Below are 18145 nucleotides of genomic sequence, written 5' to 3' on the forward strand. Positions count from 1 at the left end.
AAATGTACCTAGATTATGTTTAAATACAATACAATGTGAAGAAAGAATATCCAAAAATAAACTAAATTAGGATTATATAGGAATCTTTGCATCATTAGGTATAATAGCCTATAGCTTCAAGTTTGCCTGAAGAAACTCCAAGCTGTTTCTTTATCAGGTATATTTGGCTATATTCAAATTTAGAGGAATCAAGGGATTATTTATATTGTGTGCATGCCTAGTCACTCAGTTGTGTCTGACTCTGTGACCCCATGGACTATAGCCCACTAGGCTCCTCTGTCCGTGTAATTTTTCAGGCAAGCATACTAGAGTGAGTTGCCATTTCCTTCTCCAGGGGATCTTCCTGACCCAGGGATGGAACCTGAGAGCCCTGCGTCTCCTGCATTGGCAGGTGCATTCTTTACCATTGCACCACCTTGGAAGCCTTTTAAGTATAATAAACGTGAAAAAAAAAATAGAATATCCATAAATGCCGGGAGCCGGAACACGAGATCCCAACCCATGACAAGGTCATGAGGAGAAGACCTGACAAGCAAGGCAGATCAGGACCTCAGGGATTTCGAAAAGCTGCCCCGGCGCTCACTTTAAAGATGATCTCTGTCTTTCTGATGCTTCCTATATTAGACTACTCCCTAATTTCTGTGACACAGGTCGAAGGCCTTCCCCAATCTCTCTCCAAACAGAATCAACCTAGAACTTTAATCAATATGTCCCCCGGACGGTGGTATCCTATAAGATTATCCAGGATGAAAGGAGTGTTTCAATTTAGACCCCTTTGCTGGCATTCTAGCCTGCTTGGCAAATGTGTACTAATGCACATGGATGCTCACAACACCTTAATCATAAACAGAATAAAGAACCTGATCACATAAAGGCCCTAATAGGTACAGAGCCCTTCGGGGGTGAGGAAGCCCTACTAGAGAACACAAAAATATTATTCTAAAAGTGGTTATAGTTAAAGATTTAGAAAAATAAGAGTTCAGAATTGTTAATTTCAACCAGGAATGCTAAACAGGGGCTGCCTCACCAGAGCTGCAGAGTCTTTGTGTGGTAAACCTTTTAGATAAATTTAACTGATAACTTCTGCAAAAGGACTGACCTTTGTATTCATTAAAGAATAGATTACGGGAAACAGCTTTGCATTCACCTAGGTCATAAAATGTCAATAGGCCCCATGGCCAGAAGATAATGTACAACACTCTCACAAAGAAGTATGCAGAAAACACCCTGGTTTCATGAAGAACAAGCTGATGTAATGTTAAACTATCTTCCCCTTAGAAATGTACTAATTTAGGTTATAAAAAGCCATGGTGAAAAATAAAGCATGGCCAGACTCTGCCAGACCCTGCAAACACCCCCGTCTGGTCATTCTCTCTCTCTCTCTCTCTCTTTCTCTCTCTCCCCCTCGCAGACCTGGCCCTATCAAGGCTGGTCTCACGTGTCTTCTCTCTCTCTCTCTCTCTCTCTCTCTCTCTCTCTCTCTCTCGCCGACACCGTTCATCCTGAGGGTATCCCCTGGATCCTGCCGAGGCTGGACCCCAGCACATAAATAAACTGAATTAGGATCATATAGGAGTCTTTGGATCATCTGGTGGAAGAGTCCATAGCTTCAAGTTTGCCTATATCTCATTCGTCCCAGAAGTCTAGCCATCTAACTCTGAGAAGGTGCAGTCACCTTCTCAGCAGAAGTTGCTGGTGCTTCTGACAAGGACCAGGAAGTCAGATCTTAGGATGAATATCTGCAATAAATCAGTCCATCGGCAAGTGTAATCTCTTTGTGCTGCTCCAGTTGCCTAACTAATCTGAACAAAGGGAAAAAAAGAGTCTATGTGAGATTACAGAATAAACTTCCCAGGTGATGCTAGTGGTAAAGAACCTGCCTGCCAATGCAGGAGATGTAATAGACATGGGTTTGACCCCTGGATTGGGCAGTCCCCTGAAGTAGGAAATGCCAACCTGTTCAGTATTCTTGCCTGGAAAATCCCATGGATAGAGGAGCCTGATGGGCTACAGTGTGTGAGGTTGCAAAGAGTTGGACACGACTGAGTCCACAGAATAAGCACTTTCTTTTATAAAGCACAATTTAATGTTTTTTTAATATATTAACTCATTTAATGTTCTCAATAACTGTGCCAGGTAAACAATATCAATCATTATTTAATGGATAAGAAAACTGAAGTCCAGAGAGTTTGGGGAAATTGCTTAAGACACAGGCCTCCTGAGCTCATACTCTTAACTACCAAAATAAATAGGAATGATTTAGGATAGATATTAGCTTCATTGAGAAGAACTGGCAAGATTTTGACCCTGAATTGTAGGAAAAAAAATAAAAGCGTTGCCCAGAAATATAAATAATTCAAAGATTCACGTGCAGGTATGAGTATATCTATAGTAGTGAATGCAGTAGAACTGAAGCTTTAGGTTGTTGTTGACATTTGTTAATTCAGTGCTACTCAAAGTGATAGTCACTTAGTCCTGTCTGACACTTTGCGACCCCACAGCTCCTCCGTCCATGGGATTTTCCAGGCAAGAATACTGGAGTGGGTAGCTATTCCCTCCTCCAGGGGATCTTCCCGACCAGGGATCAAGCCCAGGTCTCCTACAGTGGAGGCAAAGGCCCATGAACAGGTTTGAAGTACTTGTTGCTAATTCACCATGAGACAAAAAGTTTGTGCCAACATATAAACAATCTATATCAAAAGCAGCCAGTTGCTTCATCCAGAATCTTCTTCATTTTTTGTTTTTTTTTTTTCCTGCAGCGAAATGTTCTTGTTGAGGCATGCAGTGCAGTAATTCATATTGTGACACAAATTTTTTATCTTCTCACAGGAATCACAGTGAGAATATGGGCAATGTTGCTATAAGGATGGCATTCCAAAAATACAGAGGTTAAATAGAAAGGTATTTCTCACTCATATAACTATGTGAAAATGGGCAGGCAGTCTAGGAGAGTGAGACAACTCTGTTCTACATGGTTACCCAGGGCCCCAGTTTGGCAGGTATTCAACATATATATATATAGTCTCCACTTCTGAGCCCAAGGCACACGGTGCAGTTGTAGCCATATTATAGCTGGCAGTGAGTAGAGAAGGGAAAATCTAGCGAGAATGACTTTAAGATACTTTACATCAATTTGTCTTACTTAAACTCAAGTGACTCATATGAAGGAAGCTAAATTCAAGAGATTATGAAATATAGTCTCTAGCTGGGAAGCCAGAGACTAACAAAATAGTGATGTTCTGTTACTGAAGGAAGAAAAGGAGACAAGATAGTTTAGCCCTCTCTGCTATGACAGAAATTATGTTCGGAGAGTTGAGCTGAAGTTAGACTATGGAGAATTTGAGATTGAATACTGAATAAAAAGATTGCAGAAAATAGAAACACTAGTAAAAATAAAATAAATGTCAGCTATTATGTAAAATAGATAAGAACTGTTGAGCTTATTGCTTGTAATTAACTCCTTTATCACAGTTTCTATAGATGAATTCATCAAGAAATTCAAAATGTATAGGCTAACCTTTGCGAGGCAAATTCTCACAGATTGCGTACATAACTGGTGTTTTTGTACTGCGCTGTACTCTTGTTCCAGTGGAAGATGGTGATGGAAAATGCATCAGTTCTGTGATAGGGATCTGGTTCAATGACTTGTTGAGGAAACACTTTCAGGAAAAGCTTACGAGGGAAAATGTGGGACAGGAAAAAGCAGAGCACGATGTAGTCTTAGAAAAGTCAGGCCTTCACTGGATCTGCAGGGAGAGAGCTAATCATGCAAATTGACCTCGAAGCAAGCTGGTCAGGCTGTCACACCCCTGAATCAGTCAATCGCTGGACACGGGCCACCTCTGGAAAGTGGCAAGGGGACGCATGACTTCCTGTCCAGTTGCTTCTATTTGACCAAGGCAGGACTCAGTCTCCCCAGCTGGTGAGAAATAGGGTGTTTCCTTCAGGGGAGGAAAAGGCATTCAACCTCTATCACTGCCCCATCCACACCTTGGACCACAAAGCTATACTTGCTTCTCATAGTACACTCACTCACCCAGGCATGATTTTTCCACAGTTGTGAATATAATTCTTGGGGAAACCTATAAGAGGAAGGGCATTAGGAGAAACTGCAGCCTCATTGCTGCAGCCAGTTCCAAAGCTGAATGAAACTAATGCACATTTTCTCCATATTCTCCACCTCTATATCCCCTACTCTGGCTTTCCCCCACCAGTGGGTAGCAGTTCTGCTGGTATAGAAGGCTGACGTGGTGTGTCAAGTAGTTTCAGGACCAACTTCAGTAGCAGCACCTTTAGTTTATCCCACTAATTCTTTTCTTATAATTTTCTCTGGGAACTATGACAGAGGAAGCCTATACCTGTATAAAGATAACTTAACTAATGAAGAACTGTACAAAAAAAGATCTTCATGACCCAATTAATCATGATGGTGTGATCACTCACCTAGAGCCAGACATCCTGGAATGTGAAGTCAAGTGGGCCTTAGGAAGCATCACTACAAACAATGCTAGTGGAGGTGATGGAATTCCAGTTGAGCTATTTCAAATACTAAAAGATAATGCTGTGAAAGTGCTGCACTCAATATGCCAGAAAATTTGGAAAACTCCTCAGTGGCCACAGGACTGGAAAAGGTCAGTTTTCATTCCAATCCCAAAGAAAGGAAATACCAAAGAATGCTCAAACTACTGCACAAATGTACTCATCTTGCATGTTAGCAAAGTAATGCTCAAAATTCTCCAAGCCAGGCTTCAGCAATACGTGAACCATGAACTTCCAGATGTTCAAGCTGGTTTTAGAAAAGGCAGAGGAACCAGAGATCAAATTGCCAACATTCACTGGATCATCGAAAAAGCAAGAGAGTTCCAGAAAAACATCTATTTCTGCTTCACTGACTATGCCAAAGCCTTTGACTGTGTGGATCACAATAAACTGTGGAAAATTCTGGAAGAGATAGGAATACCAGACCACCTGACCTGCCTCTTGAGAAATCTATATGCAGGTCAGGAAGCAACAGTTAGAACTGGATATGGAACAGCAGACTGGTTCCAAATAGAAGGAGTACATCAAGGTTGTATATTGTCACCCTGCTTATTTAACTTATATGCAGAGTACATCATGAGAAAAATAGCTGGAAGAAGCACAAGCTGGAATCCAGATTGCCGGGATAAATATCAATAACCTCAGATATGCAGATGACACCATGCTTATGGCAGAAAGTGAAGAAGAACTGAAGAGCCTCTTGATGAAAGTGAAAGAGGAGAGTGAAAAAGTTGGCTTAGAGCTCAACATTCAGAAAACCAAGATCATGGCATCCAGTCCCATCACTTCATGGGAAATGGATGGGGAAACAGTGGAAAGAGTGTCAGACTTTATTTTTTGGACTCCAAAATCACTGCAGGTGGTGATTGCAGCTGTGAAATTAAAAGGCGCTTACTTATTGGAAGGAAAGTTATGATCAACCTAGACAGCATATTAAAAAGCAGAGACATTACTTTGCCAACAAAGGTCCATCTAGTCAAGGCTATGGTTTTTCCAGTAGTCATGCATGGATGTGAAAGTTGGACTATAAAGAAAGCTGAGTGCTGAAGAATTGATGCTTTTGAACAGGAGATCCAACCAGTCCATCCTAAAGAGATCAGTCCTGGGTGTTCATTGGAAGGACTGATGTTAAAGCTGAAACTCCAATACTTTGGCCATGTGAAGAGCTGACATTTGACAAGACCCTGATGCTGGGAAAGATTGAGGGCAGGAGGAGAAGGGAATGACAGAGGATGAGATGGTTGAATGGCATCATCAACTCAATGGACATGAGTTTGGGTAAACTCCGGGAGCTGGTGATGGACATGTAGGCCTGGCGTGCTGTGGTTCATGGGGTCTCAAAGAGTTGGACATGACTGACCGACTGAACTGAACTGAACTGAACTTATAAAGTATACTGTTGTAAACTCTGGTCTGGTGCCCAACCTAGCCCTAATCAGGCTGTGGTGGTCATGCTTTCTCAATTATAGTTAGAATTGGGCATAGAAGTATCAGCAACTAACCTAGTGATTTGAACACCAAGGATATTTCTCCCTGTATAGTGGCGGTTCTACTTATGGTGATCAGGGTCAATTGTCCCTGTGAGGATTGTAATTCATTTCCATGCCTGCTGATCTACACACACACAAGGAGTCCAAAGTGAATGGACACAAGCTGCAATGTTTAGGTGGTGATCCTCCTCCTGGTGCTCCTGCTTGGGCCTGCCCTTCTCTGAGAACCAGAGCTTCTAGACCCACAGACTTTAAAGTTGTAAGATGGAAAGCACAAATTCTCCAAGTAAGCCACTGCAAATGATGGTGAATGGATCTACTCCTACATCCACTCTTTAATTCCTGGACACAACTATGCTACTCTATGGAGACACAGAACCAACCAATAACTTTTAATTTAAGAGGCATGGTGTGTATCTAAAAGCTGGTGCCTCAACTGCCTCTTTCATGCAATCTCTCACCCCTCTGTCAGGTCAGCATCTCTGGTTAGTGAGGCTGATAAGACCAGTGACTCCCATGGGCAGAAGCCTGCTATCACACTCCATGTGTCAGGAGTGGTCCCCTTTACCCAAAACAATATTATGTGAGCTACCATATCAGTAGCTAGACATATCAGGAGTTAGACATTCCTTGAGGCCTTGTGTAGTGATGATGGCCAAGGCTATGTAAGCTGAGAAAGGCAAATTTGTACTCTGAATATGTTCCAGCTGGGATCAGGATGAGTCACTGCCCTTTTCAGGAAGGACATGTCCAACATAATCAATTTTCTACCAAGTGGTAGGAGAGTGCTGTTTCAAGAACTTAGAAGTGGTCTCTTATTGACAGGTCAGGTATTCGGCAGTGGCTGTAACTAGAGCAGACTTGGGGAAAGGAAGCCCAGGAATGGTTTCCAACTTGCTTTCACAGATCCTCCATTCATATACCCATTGTTTCAGAGCTGGATTGGCCAAGGACAGAGGTTAGTGACATGTGGGAATGCTGGGAACTGGCTGAATCATCTGACTGCTGGGTTGTGCAGCACTTCTACATTGGATACTCTCTGGTGTACATACATTCATGGGCAGTATAAAGATCGTAACAATTTTTGGTCACTTTATGCGTCCATCCAAAAAGTGGAAGAAAAGCTATTATAAGCCTAGACAGCATGTTAAAAAGCAAATACGTCATTTTACTGATGAAAGTCCATCTAGTCAAAGCTACGATTTTTCCTGTAGTCATGTATGAATGCGAGAGTTTGACCATAAAGAAGGCTGAGTGCTGAAGAATTGGTGCTTTTGAATTGTGGTGCTAGAGAAGACTCTTGAGAGTCCCTTGGACTGCAAGGAGATCAAACCAGTAAATCCTAAAGGAAATCATTCCTGAACATTCATTGGAAAGACTGACGCTGAAGCTGAAGCTCTGTTACTTTAGCCACCTGATGAGAAGAACCAACTCATTGGAAAAGACCCTGATGCTGGGAGGGATTAGGGGCAGGAGGAGAAGGGGATGACAGAGGATGAGATGGTTGGATGGCATCACTGAATCAATGGACATGATATAGAGGCATCAGTGAGACCATGATAGGTAACATGGGATCTGGGCATTTACTTGTAAAGTTTACTTGTTGCCTTTGTATCTTCTTGAAATCAGTTCCAACTGTATCACTCCATCTTATAATGAATAGCTACTGGGTATACTTGGACTTATGACTTGATTGGTCTGTCAGTATTAAACTTATGATAATGAATTGTGACCACATGATTACTTTGAAAATCCATGACAAACATAATCTCTTCCAGGGCCCAGTAGCATACCAGGAGCTACTGTTTGAATGATGTGCTGCAGAACCTTTTTTTTTTTTTTTCCATTTATTTTTATTAGTTGGAGGCTAATTACTTTACAATATTGTAGTGCTTTTGCCATACATTGACATGAATCAGCCATGGATTTACATGTGTTCCCCATCCTGAAGCCCCCTCCCACCTCCCTCCCCATCCCATCCCTCTGGGTCATCCCAGTGTACCAGCCCTGAGCACTTGTCTCATGCATCCAACCTGGACTGGTGATCTGTTTCACACTTGATAATATATATGTTTCAATGCTATTCTCTCAGATCATCCCACCCTCGCCTTCTCCCATAGAGTCCAAGAACCTTAAACACTGTGATTCTCCCCTGGGACTTGACCAAAACTCTGCTTGGTGTACTTTTATACCATAGAGGCCATGGTACCATGGGTCTGCCACAGGGCATGGCCCAAGTGGGAGGACTGCTTAGACTTCAGACTTACCTCTCGCAGGGCTCTTCCTTGTTCTGGGTTCCACTCAAAACCAGCAAGTTTCTGCATCATTCAGTCGGTGACTCAGAGAAGTATTTCCTAGGTCCAAAAAAAAAAAAAAAAAAAAAATGTGTCCAAAACCCAAAGAAGCCTATCAAGCTTTGTGTGTCTATCTTAGTGAAAGTGAAAGTGTTAGTCACTCAGTCGTGTCCAACTCTTTGAGACCCCATGGACTGTAGCCCACCAGGTTTCTCTGTCCATGGAATTTTGCAGGCAAATATACTAGAGTGGGTTGCCATTCTCTCCATCAGAGGATCTTCCCAACCCAGGGATCAAACCCAGGTCTCCTGCATGGCAGGCAGATTCTTTATTGTCTGAGCCACCAGGGAAGCCCCTCTGTCTTAGTAGTAGGAATTGCAAAGTACAATACTTACCTTTTACTTTGGAAGGCAATGTCACCACAGGATTGGGATGGGGAATACATGCAAATCCATGGCTGATTCATATCAATATATGACAAAACCCACTACAATATTGTAAAGTAATTAGCCTCCAACTAATAAAAATAAATGAAAAAAAAAAAAAAAAAAACCAACCAAGGTGCTAGGCTCCTGAAACTTGGCTGGTTTGGTGAAAACATTCTTCAGAGGAACTTGGGTGACATAGTATTAGAGCAGATGTGGATTTTAAAAAAAAAAACTGACTTAAGTACATAAATATGAACCATAAATGTTTAATTATCTTATGCCACTTTTAAATTTGAATAATAAATGTAAAATTATCATTGTTTTAATTGTCAGCATATGTTTTTTAGAAAGAATTTTGTGAAAATAATTTTTGAATATATTTATTAATTAGATTACCAATATAATAAAACCATTTTGTCAGTCAATAGATATTTTTAAAATGGTATCACTATCATTTACTCTTTTTTTAAAGATCATTTATTTATTTATGGCTGTCCTGGGTCTTTGTTGCTTTGCATGGGCTTTCTCTAGTGGCCAGCGGGGGCTACTCTGGGTGCAGTGCGCAGGCTTTTCACGGCAGTGACGCCTCTTGTTGTGGAGCACAGGCTTTAGGGCACATGGGCTTCAGTCGTTGTGGCGCATGAGTTCAGTAGTTGCAGCTCATGGGCTATAGCGTACAGACTCGATAGCTGTGGGCCGCGGGCTCTGCAGCACGTGGAAGCTTCCCGGACTGAGGGTTGAACCAGTGTCCCTTGCATTGGCAGGTGGATTCTTAGCCACTGAACCACCAGGGAAGTCCTTAGGACTCTTAATTCTCAAGTGTCATGAACTGGATGGTAAATTTGGGCCTCTCGACTTGAACAGAACGGAGGCTGGTATAAGAGAAAGTTGAGATGGGGATAAAATTGGATGTGTGGCTATGTTGGCTCATTTCCTCACAACGTCTGTGCAACAATGACATACACAACTTAAATTATTGTTCAGGAGCTAAGTAGGGGCTAGAGATCTAGGGGCTAGATCTACATGGTATCTGCTTGTGGGATATGACCGAACTATGAGATTAGCTCGATCAGCAGAGAATAGCATATAGTGTAAAAAGGGAAGAAAAAGTTGGCCAAGTCCAGACTTCAAGGATGACTTTCCAGCCCTCTAGAGAAAAATGAGTAGGAATAATTAGGGCAGAGCACAGATATCTGAAAACCTGAGTTCAAACCAGATAGAGACAAGCTAAGGATCAGGTATACAGACGTAAAACATGAATTCAGAAGTAGGGTGGAATCTCAGAAGTTAGATCACCAAGCCAAGCCTAAGAAGAATGATGGCAGGAGAGACCTGATGCAGAGTTCTATCCTTGAAGGAAAGGAAGGTGCCATTTTAGAAGGAAACAAATTGAAAATCAGAATCAGAACAAGGTCTAACTCCTAGCTTGAGGGTATCAGGCAAGATTTGGATCCTGTGGTTTGAACCATTTTTATGGAACAGAGCCAGGTATTGATTACACGATAAGATTCATTATTCTTCCTTCTTGCAGAATCCATGTGATGATAAAAGACACAAAGACATATGGTCCAGAGAGAAAACTTGTGACCACTTACCAAAATTCCTTGTAATCGGGCCACAAAAAACAGGTAAGACCAACCATCTGTGCAGTTTGTGGGTTTTTTGCATTTGTTTGTTTTGTCATGAAACACAGTGTCATATAGTATTTGATTAAGTTTGTCTTGGTGAAATATTTAGACAGCCATTCAAGTTCATTTTTGAATTTCTCTTCATCCTTATGGATCATCTTTATGCCATGGTCCTCAAAGGGACCCTAAAGTTGCTCATTTAATTTATTAAGACTTATGGACTAAATTTTTAAGTATGAATTTTAAAGCTGTTCAACACACCACACATTTTTGACAACTTTGAGCTTATATGTCACAGTTGTGGTATTTGATTTTTAATTTCTACCCTTTTTTGTGGCTTTGCCTAGTTAACTGCTGAATTAAGTTATAAAAGAGAACTTTGGCTTGATTCAAGCTATTTTATACTGCATATCAACCTTGACTTGATTTTTTTTCAGAACCATTGTCATTATCACCTTCAAATATTCTACCTGTGTGGTTTGTTTGTTTCTTTGTTTGTTTTCAAATAATCTTTATGTATACATATGATTTGGATTTATTTTCTGATGCACCTAAGGCTTATTAGGCAGCTTTTCCCCATGATATTTTCTCATGTGCTGAAGGACATATGTATAACAGTGTAATAAAAGAGAGTGACAGTATTTCGCCAATGAGATGACACTTTCAATTAGACTATTTTATACTTTGTTCAGCATGTGACAGCTTTATATACTTTGCTCATGTCCTGATTAATTAAACTTTTTATTGACTTGCTGTATTTTGAATTCACAACTCTGACTGGAAGCATTTTCATCAGTGAGTGCACAAACCATAACACAAAACAAACAGTCACGATAAATAGCCTGGCCCAGATGAAGATATTTGTAATACAAGCAAGTAGATCATTTTAAAGGTTGTTGGCAAAATTTCCAGACTATTAGATACTGGTTGTTGAAATCTTTTCTTCCTCCAGGAATATAAATTGTGTTGCAACAATAAGTTACACATGTGCAGGGAGAGAAAAAATACAGCATGTATTTTCATATATATCACTTTTGTTATTGTTCTTGTTATTTAAAATGTTCATTAATTTTCCACCAACTCCCTCACAGCTGTTCTAACACTGGAATGATGACTACGAAAGAAAGCATTTCTATGTTGTAAAATTACATTGAAATTTTAATTTAAAATCATATCTTCTATCATTTGTCATTGAATATTACTACTTCTTAGTTCTACTAGAACATGACAGGTTAGTAAGTATAAATCTAGTTTTCCTCTTTGCTGGTTGTATTCATAAAGACAATAACTTATACCTTTAGAGTTTCATATTGACCTACCAGTGTGGAAATGATAAAGCTTTTAGCTGGTTTGAGCTTTCCCAAGATGAACAAACAAGTCAAAGAAATTGGATGGTAATATTTTATATGCTATAAAAATGAAATCTCCTTAAGGGCATTTATTACATTTTGCCCGCCCATTTCACTAGGAGCCACCATTCTGGATTTCTTAGGTGTCCTAAGACCTATTGTAACTTTCTTTATCTACACAATTCTCTGTGATCTCTGCTTCCAGATCCTCAGTTGCTATCATTATTGTTCTGCCAGTCCACCTGTGCAGTTCATTCCACGCTCTCCTAGGGCTGGGAAATCTAACAAAGTCTCCTGAGTGCACCATGTTACAAAAAGAAATAACCTTTTCCATAAGGAAGTTTTGATTTATGAGAGCCAGTCATTTCACGGTCCTTCCTGCTATGGCCCTCAATTTCTGCCTTAACCTAGGTTTAGATGTGACATTCGTGCCTGCTGTGATGTCATCCACTCAGGGGTTGATGTCAGCCAGTCTATTCAGCCTAGTGCCTCATTATCAGGCTTGTCCGGGTAGGACAGTCAACTGGCTGTCTTCCACAATCTTGCACCCCTCTTTCAGCCTTACTGGAAATACTTACATTTTTAAGATACAATCTTAGAAAATGCTTCCTCCTGGAAGCCTTCCCTGACTGCCCAAGTCTAAATTCCCCATTTTCTCATATATTGGAAAAGCACTCTACTCTTCTCTTATCATGGGACCTCCCTCACCTGTTTACTTGACTCAAATCCACAAATACACTTAAAGTCTACTGAGGCCAGCAAATATGTTTTTATTATCAAGAGTTATCACCAATCATTACTACAGTGACTTGTTCAGAGTTGCACTGGTCAACATCTGTTGAATAGTTTGATTAACTTTAATTGATTTGAACATAGTATTAATTGAGGTTCAGGCATTGTGCTGGATGTCTTTGATACTTTAGCCACTCATCTGACTTCAGGAGGAAAATCTAATCACCCAGTTTCTGAATTTCTCCCCTAGCTGTGTCATCCTGCTTGGCTTTGACTATGTACTCAGATTAAATGAAGTGTTTCAGTCAGTAGAATCATGAAGACTAATATAAGAACACAAATCACTGCCACATGAAATGCACTTAACTGATTTTTTGGAAATCATTCTGACACTGGAATGATTTGGTCTTGCATATTACTTTTTGAGCAAAAATTTTGCTAAATATTTATCTTAGGACTTCCCTGGTTGTCCAATGGTCACCACTCTGCACTTGCAGTGCAAAGGGGCCTGGATGCAATCCCTTGTTGAGGAAATTAAAATCCCGCATGCTACTCCGCGTGCCTCCACCCATAATAATAATAAAGTATTTGTCTTGTCTTTTATTGCTATATAACCTTTGGTCTCTCTCTCTTTTTTTTTTTATAATAGGAACAACAGCACTTTATTTATTTCTTCTTATGCACCCTTCCATCATCAGCAATCTCCCCAGTCCCAAAACATTTGAAGAAGTCCAATTCTTTAATGGAAACAACTACCACAAGGGAATTGACTGGTAAGAGAAATAACAAAAAACAAAACCCATTATTAGCATGTGCTCATTCACAGATGAGCAATTATAGGTGTATGTAAGGCATCTACGTAATTACAGAATAAATTTATTTTGTTCAATTCTACCATAGTGAATTAGAAATTAATTTATAATGATGATATGTTTAATCAGTGTTGCCTATAATTTGATTTGGACAGTGCAATAATGATAATATTTTTCTGGTAAATTAATATGATTGAATAAAGAGGATTATGGAATACTTTCATCAGAATTATTCATAAGGATATTTAAAATTCTCCTTAAGCATATTATTATTTCACCGAGTCTAGAATGTTTTTTTACTGAATACATAATTTGTCTTCACAACGATGCCTGAGAAAACAAATAAATCAATAGGTTGTTTTATTTTATACTCTGTGACTTGTATCTTCATTAAACACATAGATGGTAAATGTATTGTAATCTAAGCTGATATTTGTCATGCAAATACCAGAGCATTTCTAAAACCATATTAATGCTAGTCACACAAGTGCATAAGAGGAAAATTACTTTGTATTTAATAAGTTATAAAAATTTTAAAATCACAATATTACCCCTAAACTAAAACAGAATAAACCTGATACTGTAACTGATATTCACTCTGGTTTTTTTTTTCTAGCCATGTCCCAATTTTCTAAGGAAAATATGGCCCTGATTTCCAAATCCCAAGTATATAAGGCAAATTCCCCCTGAGGTAAACTCCCCTCACTGCATACCTGGGTAGCATGTACTGATGGCTCAGTGGGAAAGAATCCGCCTGCAATGCAGAGACCAAGGAGATGTGGTTTGGATCCCTGGGTCAAGACAATCCCCTGGAGGAGGGCATGGCAACCCACTCCAGTATTCTTGCCTGAAAAATTCCATGGACAGAGGAGCCTGGTAGGCTACGGTCCAAAGTGTCACAAAGAGTTGGGCATGACTAAACAGCTTAGCACACACGCACATAGCATGTAATATTATGTCAGCATCACATGTGAGTCTGTCCTTATGAAAAGCTCATTCTTTTAAGACGCAACTAGTATGAGAGTGGGGCCAAGGCGATGGCAGTGAGCAGATTTGAGTTCCTATGATGAGTATTGACATGTCCACTCTGCACCTAGGATAGCACTATTCTGTCTTATTTAAAAAGACTAAATGAATTTGGAAATTGCATGCAAGATGCTGAAAGCAGAGAGCAATTTTCTCTTATCTGTGAGCTCAAATGGAATGCAAATTGTTAAGAAGGAATATACATGAGACTTCTCACCACTTCACATCTGGGAAACATAATAACAAATGTCAAAGAGGAAAATAAGTATCTCATATGAATTCTTAATTGTTCTCATTATTTATTTCTAGAACATTTGAGGGTTAGAGAAGTGGTGAGCTGTAAGGAGGGTTACACACATAATTGATGCCTTGCACTGAATTAACCTCTGAACATATTGATTCTATAATCTACACGCAGAGGAATGTTCCGACAGCATATGGAGGGGTGAACCTGCCGAGGCTCCGCAGGATCAACCGGCAGGAAATATCTCCTTAATTACTCTAGATAGACTATAATGTGTTCACATTACTATACACACTACAAATTACGCAGAAGTTAAAAAGGAGGAAAGTAACTATGCCCTAATCTGTTTAGTATTTTATAGCTATTCTGACTTACACATTTTCCTCTATTGTGCACTTTAATCTCAATTTAAGAATTTAGCAGTCAAGTGTGCAAACATAAATGTACTATTTTAAAATATTTACTAGGCAATATGGTGTAATTTGCTGTTTGCCAAGGGTAAACTTAAATTTTTTTAGATTTGGCTTTCAATAGCACAGAACATCAACCCAAATCTAAAGAATTTTCCCTCCGTTCCTTAGCAACCTACCCATTTCATCTCACTCTTTCGCCTGCCCTAAATAGCCCATTAGAACAGTAAAACCTGGGATTGTTTTCACTTTGAGAGTGTACAGAATAGTCTCTATTTTAGCTATTATAGCATCAATAATTACAAATTTATATAAATGAATGTAAAAATGTTTAAATAATTTCCTATCCATAGTATGGTAGGAAACAATTAGACCTCAAATTAATTGATTGTCTTTCTCTGCCTTCAGGTATATGGACTTTTTTCCTACTCCATCCAATATTACAAGTGACTTTCTATTTGAAAAGAGTGCTAATTACTTCCATTCAGAAGAGGCTCCCAAACGAGCTGCATCTCTGGTCCCCAAAGCCAAGATCATCACCATCCTCATTGACCCTTCGGATAGGGCATACTCTTGGTACCAGGTACGAAGCAGTAAAAAAAAATCGTTAAAAGCATTTGGTCATAACTTGAATGTAAGTAATGGTGAATTACTAAAGTCCAGATGTGTTTAACAGTCAAATGTTAAAAGAACTATACAAACAAGCAAAAACTATGAGAAATAAGAGCTAATACCTAATTCATATCAATTTGGGCAAGGAATTTCAATAATAGAGAAAAATCAAAACATTAAGAGATTGAACCATATAAACATGTAAAATTAACAAACTTAAGTATCTAAGTAGACCATCTTTAACAATACCTGGTAAAGGGCTTAGTTCCCTTAATTTGTAAAAAAAAAAAAAAAAAATTCCTGCAAATTGCTAAAAATAAATAGAAAAATGAGCAAATGAGCAAAAGACATAGATATATAATTTACATACACACACACACAAATCCAACTGCAGAACAATTTCTGTGTAAAAATGGTCAACCCAACTATTGATCAATAAAATATAAAATCAAAATGGTACTCATAAATATCATCCTAGCATCCTGTCATCCTTATTCTCTCTGCTGACAAAGGTGTCATAATAAAGGTGCTCAAACATTCCAACAGAAGGATATATATGGAGATATTTTCTGAAAACTGATGACAGTTATCAAACAGTTTGTAAAGATACTTTTGTGGTAAGATTCCTCTTCTGGGAGCACACATAAGAAAACCTCAAAAGGATTAAAAATATGTATTCTTTTTCATTCATCAAGGTATTAATCATAACAATAATAACAAAAGGAAAAGTAAATATCCAACAATATAGAACTGTGTCACACCAAAATGGAGTCTTCTTCAGCATTTAATGCCAGTTTTAATCCATAGAATGATAATTAAAACATTGTGTTCATTCTAATATGTGAATAGTAGTTTTAGTCGATCAGTCATGTCTGACTCTTTGAGACCCCATGGACTGTAGCCTGCTGGGCTCCTCTGTCCATGGGATTCTCCAGGCAAGAATAGTGGAATCAGGTTGCTAGTCCCTTCTCCAGAGGATCTTTTCAACCCAGGGATCGAACCCAGGTCTCCTGCATTACAGGCAGATTCTTAACTGTCTGAGTTACAGGGAAATCCTAATATATAAATAGATATTAATTCAATAAGTATATATATATATATATAATTAGAAATTTTGAAAGCACTATGAGGAAGAATGGAAGATGCTATAAGAGCACTCTCTGGAGAAATAAACTATAGACTTAAAACTGAGGGCCAAGTAGGTATTAACTGAGTGAGGCAGAGGCGATGATGAGAGAGAAACCATGTGTCGTCCACTGGGTGCAAAGAACCACAGCACAGCCAAAGAACCAAAAAAACACCCGTGTGATTAGAGAGCAAAGCCAAGGAGGAGATCTGCAGGAGGTGAGCCTGAGAGGCACATGGCAGTTGGAAGCCGAGTGGGAGACCAAGTGGCCACCATTCCCTGAGCAATCAAAGTGAAGTGAAAGTGAAAGTCACTCCACCATGGACTATATAAGTCCGTGGAATTCTCCAGGCCAGAGTACTAGAGTGGGTAGCCTTTCCCTTCTCCAGGGGATCTTCCCAACCCAGGGATTGAACCCAGGTCTTTCACATTGCAGGCGGATTCTTTACCAACTGAGGCACGAGGGAAGCCCAAGAATACTGGAGTGGGTAGCCTATCCCTTCTCCATCAGATCTTCCTGACCCAGGAAAACCCAAGAATCCAACCAGGGTCTCCTGCATTGCAGGTGGATTCTTTACCAGCTGAGCTATCAGGGAAGCCCTGAGTGATCAAAAGCCTTTTATTTATTATTTTTCTTAAAGCCTTTTAAAAGTGTTAAGCCAGTGTGTACCTATCAGAATTTCTTTTAGAAAATATGATACTTTCTGATCTTTGAAGAATGGATTGGAGTGGAAGAAATGACCATTCAGAGAAATGAATTATAGGCTGTAGCACTAGTCCTGCTGAGAAATGGCGGTAACAAGGACAAAAATAGGAAGTAGAAACTAGGTGAGGCATAAAGTATCAAGAAATCTTTAGGGATTGAAATCAATAGAACCTGGTTATAAAACAGTGTCAAGAATAACTCAAATTTCCAGTCCAGGCAACTAGATGATAACCATATATTCCCATGAAAAAGTACTGAAAAAGGATACAGGCATTGTGTGGGGGTGGGGAGGGCTAAAGATGTGACATAGATGGAGGTCAGGAGGTCATGGAATCACTGTCACACCAAAAGCAATAGTAGAGGTCGCTGACACTCTGGGGAGAGGTCTGAGCAGGAGATGGAAATTTGCGACTGAGAGGCCAAACGCCACAAAAAATGGTGAAATCATCTGAGGAAAATGTTCAGAGGAGAAAAGTATAGAACAGAATGAGGCAGCCATAGAGGAGTAGAAGAAAAAGCCCAGCAGTGTCATGACAGCAAATACCAGGAAAAGAGCACAACCAAATGAAGGATCCAACAGCCGCTAAGAAATCAGACAATCAGGCAAAATAAGGCCTGAATTATTCTCACTCAGGGGAAGAAGTAAAACCTTTAACAAACAAGAATCCATGGACAGCAGTCTGGGTGGGTCAAGGAACGTGTTTTCTGTGGTGGTGATTTTAATAATAATGAGAAACTTTCAAAGGAAG

At 39.6% G+C, this 18145-nt stretch overlaps 1 protein-coding gene across 2 annotated transcripts in view; it reads left to right on the forward strand.

The window, feature by feature from the left end:
• The window catches only part of LOC133071876 (bifunctional heparan sulfate N-deacetylase/N-sulfotransferase 4), a 255396-nt gene that overhangs the window by 224751 nt on the left and 12500 nt on the right, over positions 1-18145 (forward strand). For both annotated transcript variants that reach the window (XM_061164723.1, XM_061164724.1), the window contains exons 7-9: positions 10283-10379; positions 13110-13233; positions 15361-15535. In XM_061164723.1, the coding sequence (XP_061020706.1) occupies positions 10283-10379; positions 13110-13233; positions 15361-15535 (396 nt within the window). The remainder of the gene's footprint in view (positions 1-10282; positions 10380-13109; positions 13234-15360; positions 15536-18145) is intronic.

This window comes from Dama dama, chromosome 17 (assembly GCF_033118175.1).
Source record: "Dama dama isolate Ldn47 chromosome 17, ASM3311817v1, whole genome shotgun sequence".
Classification (NCBI taxonomy): Eukaryota; Metazoa; Chordata; class Mammalia; order Artiodactyla; family Cervidae; genus Dama; species Dama dama.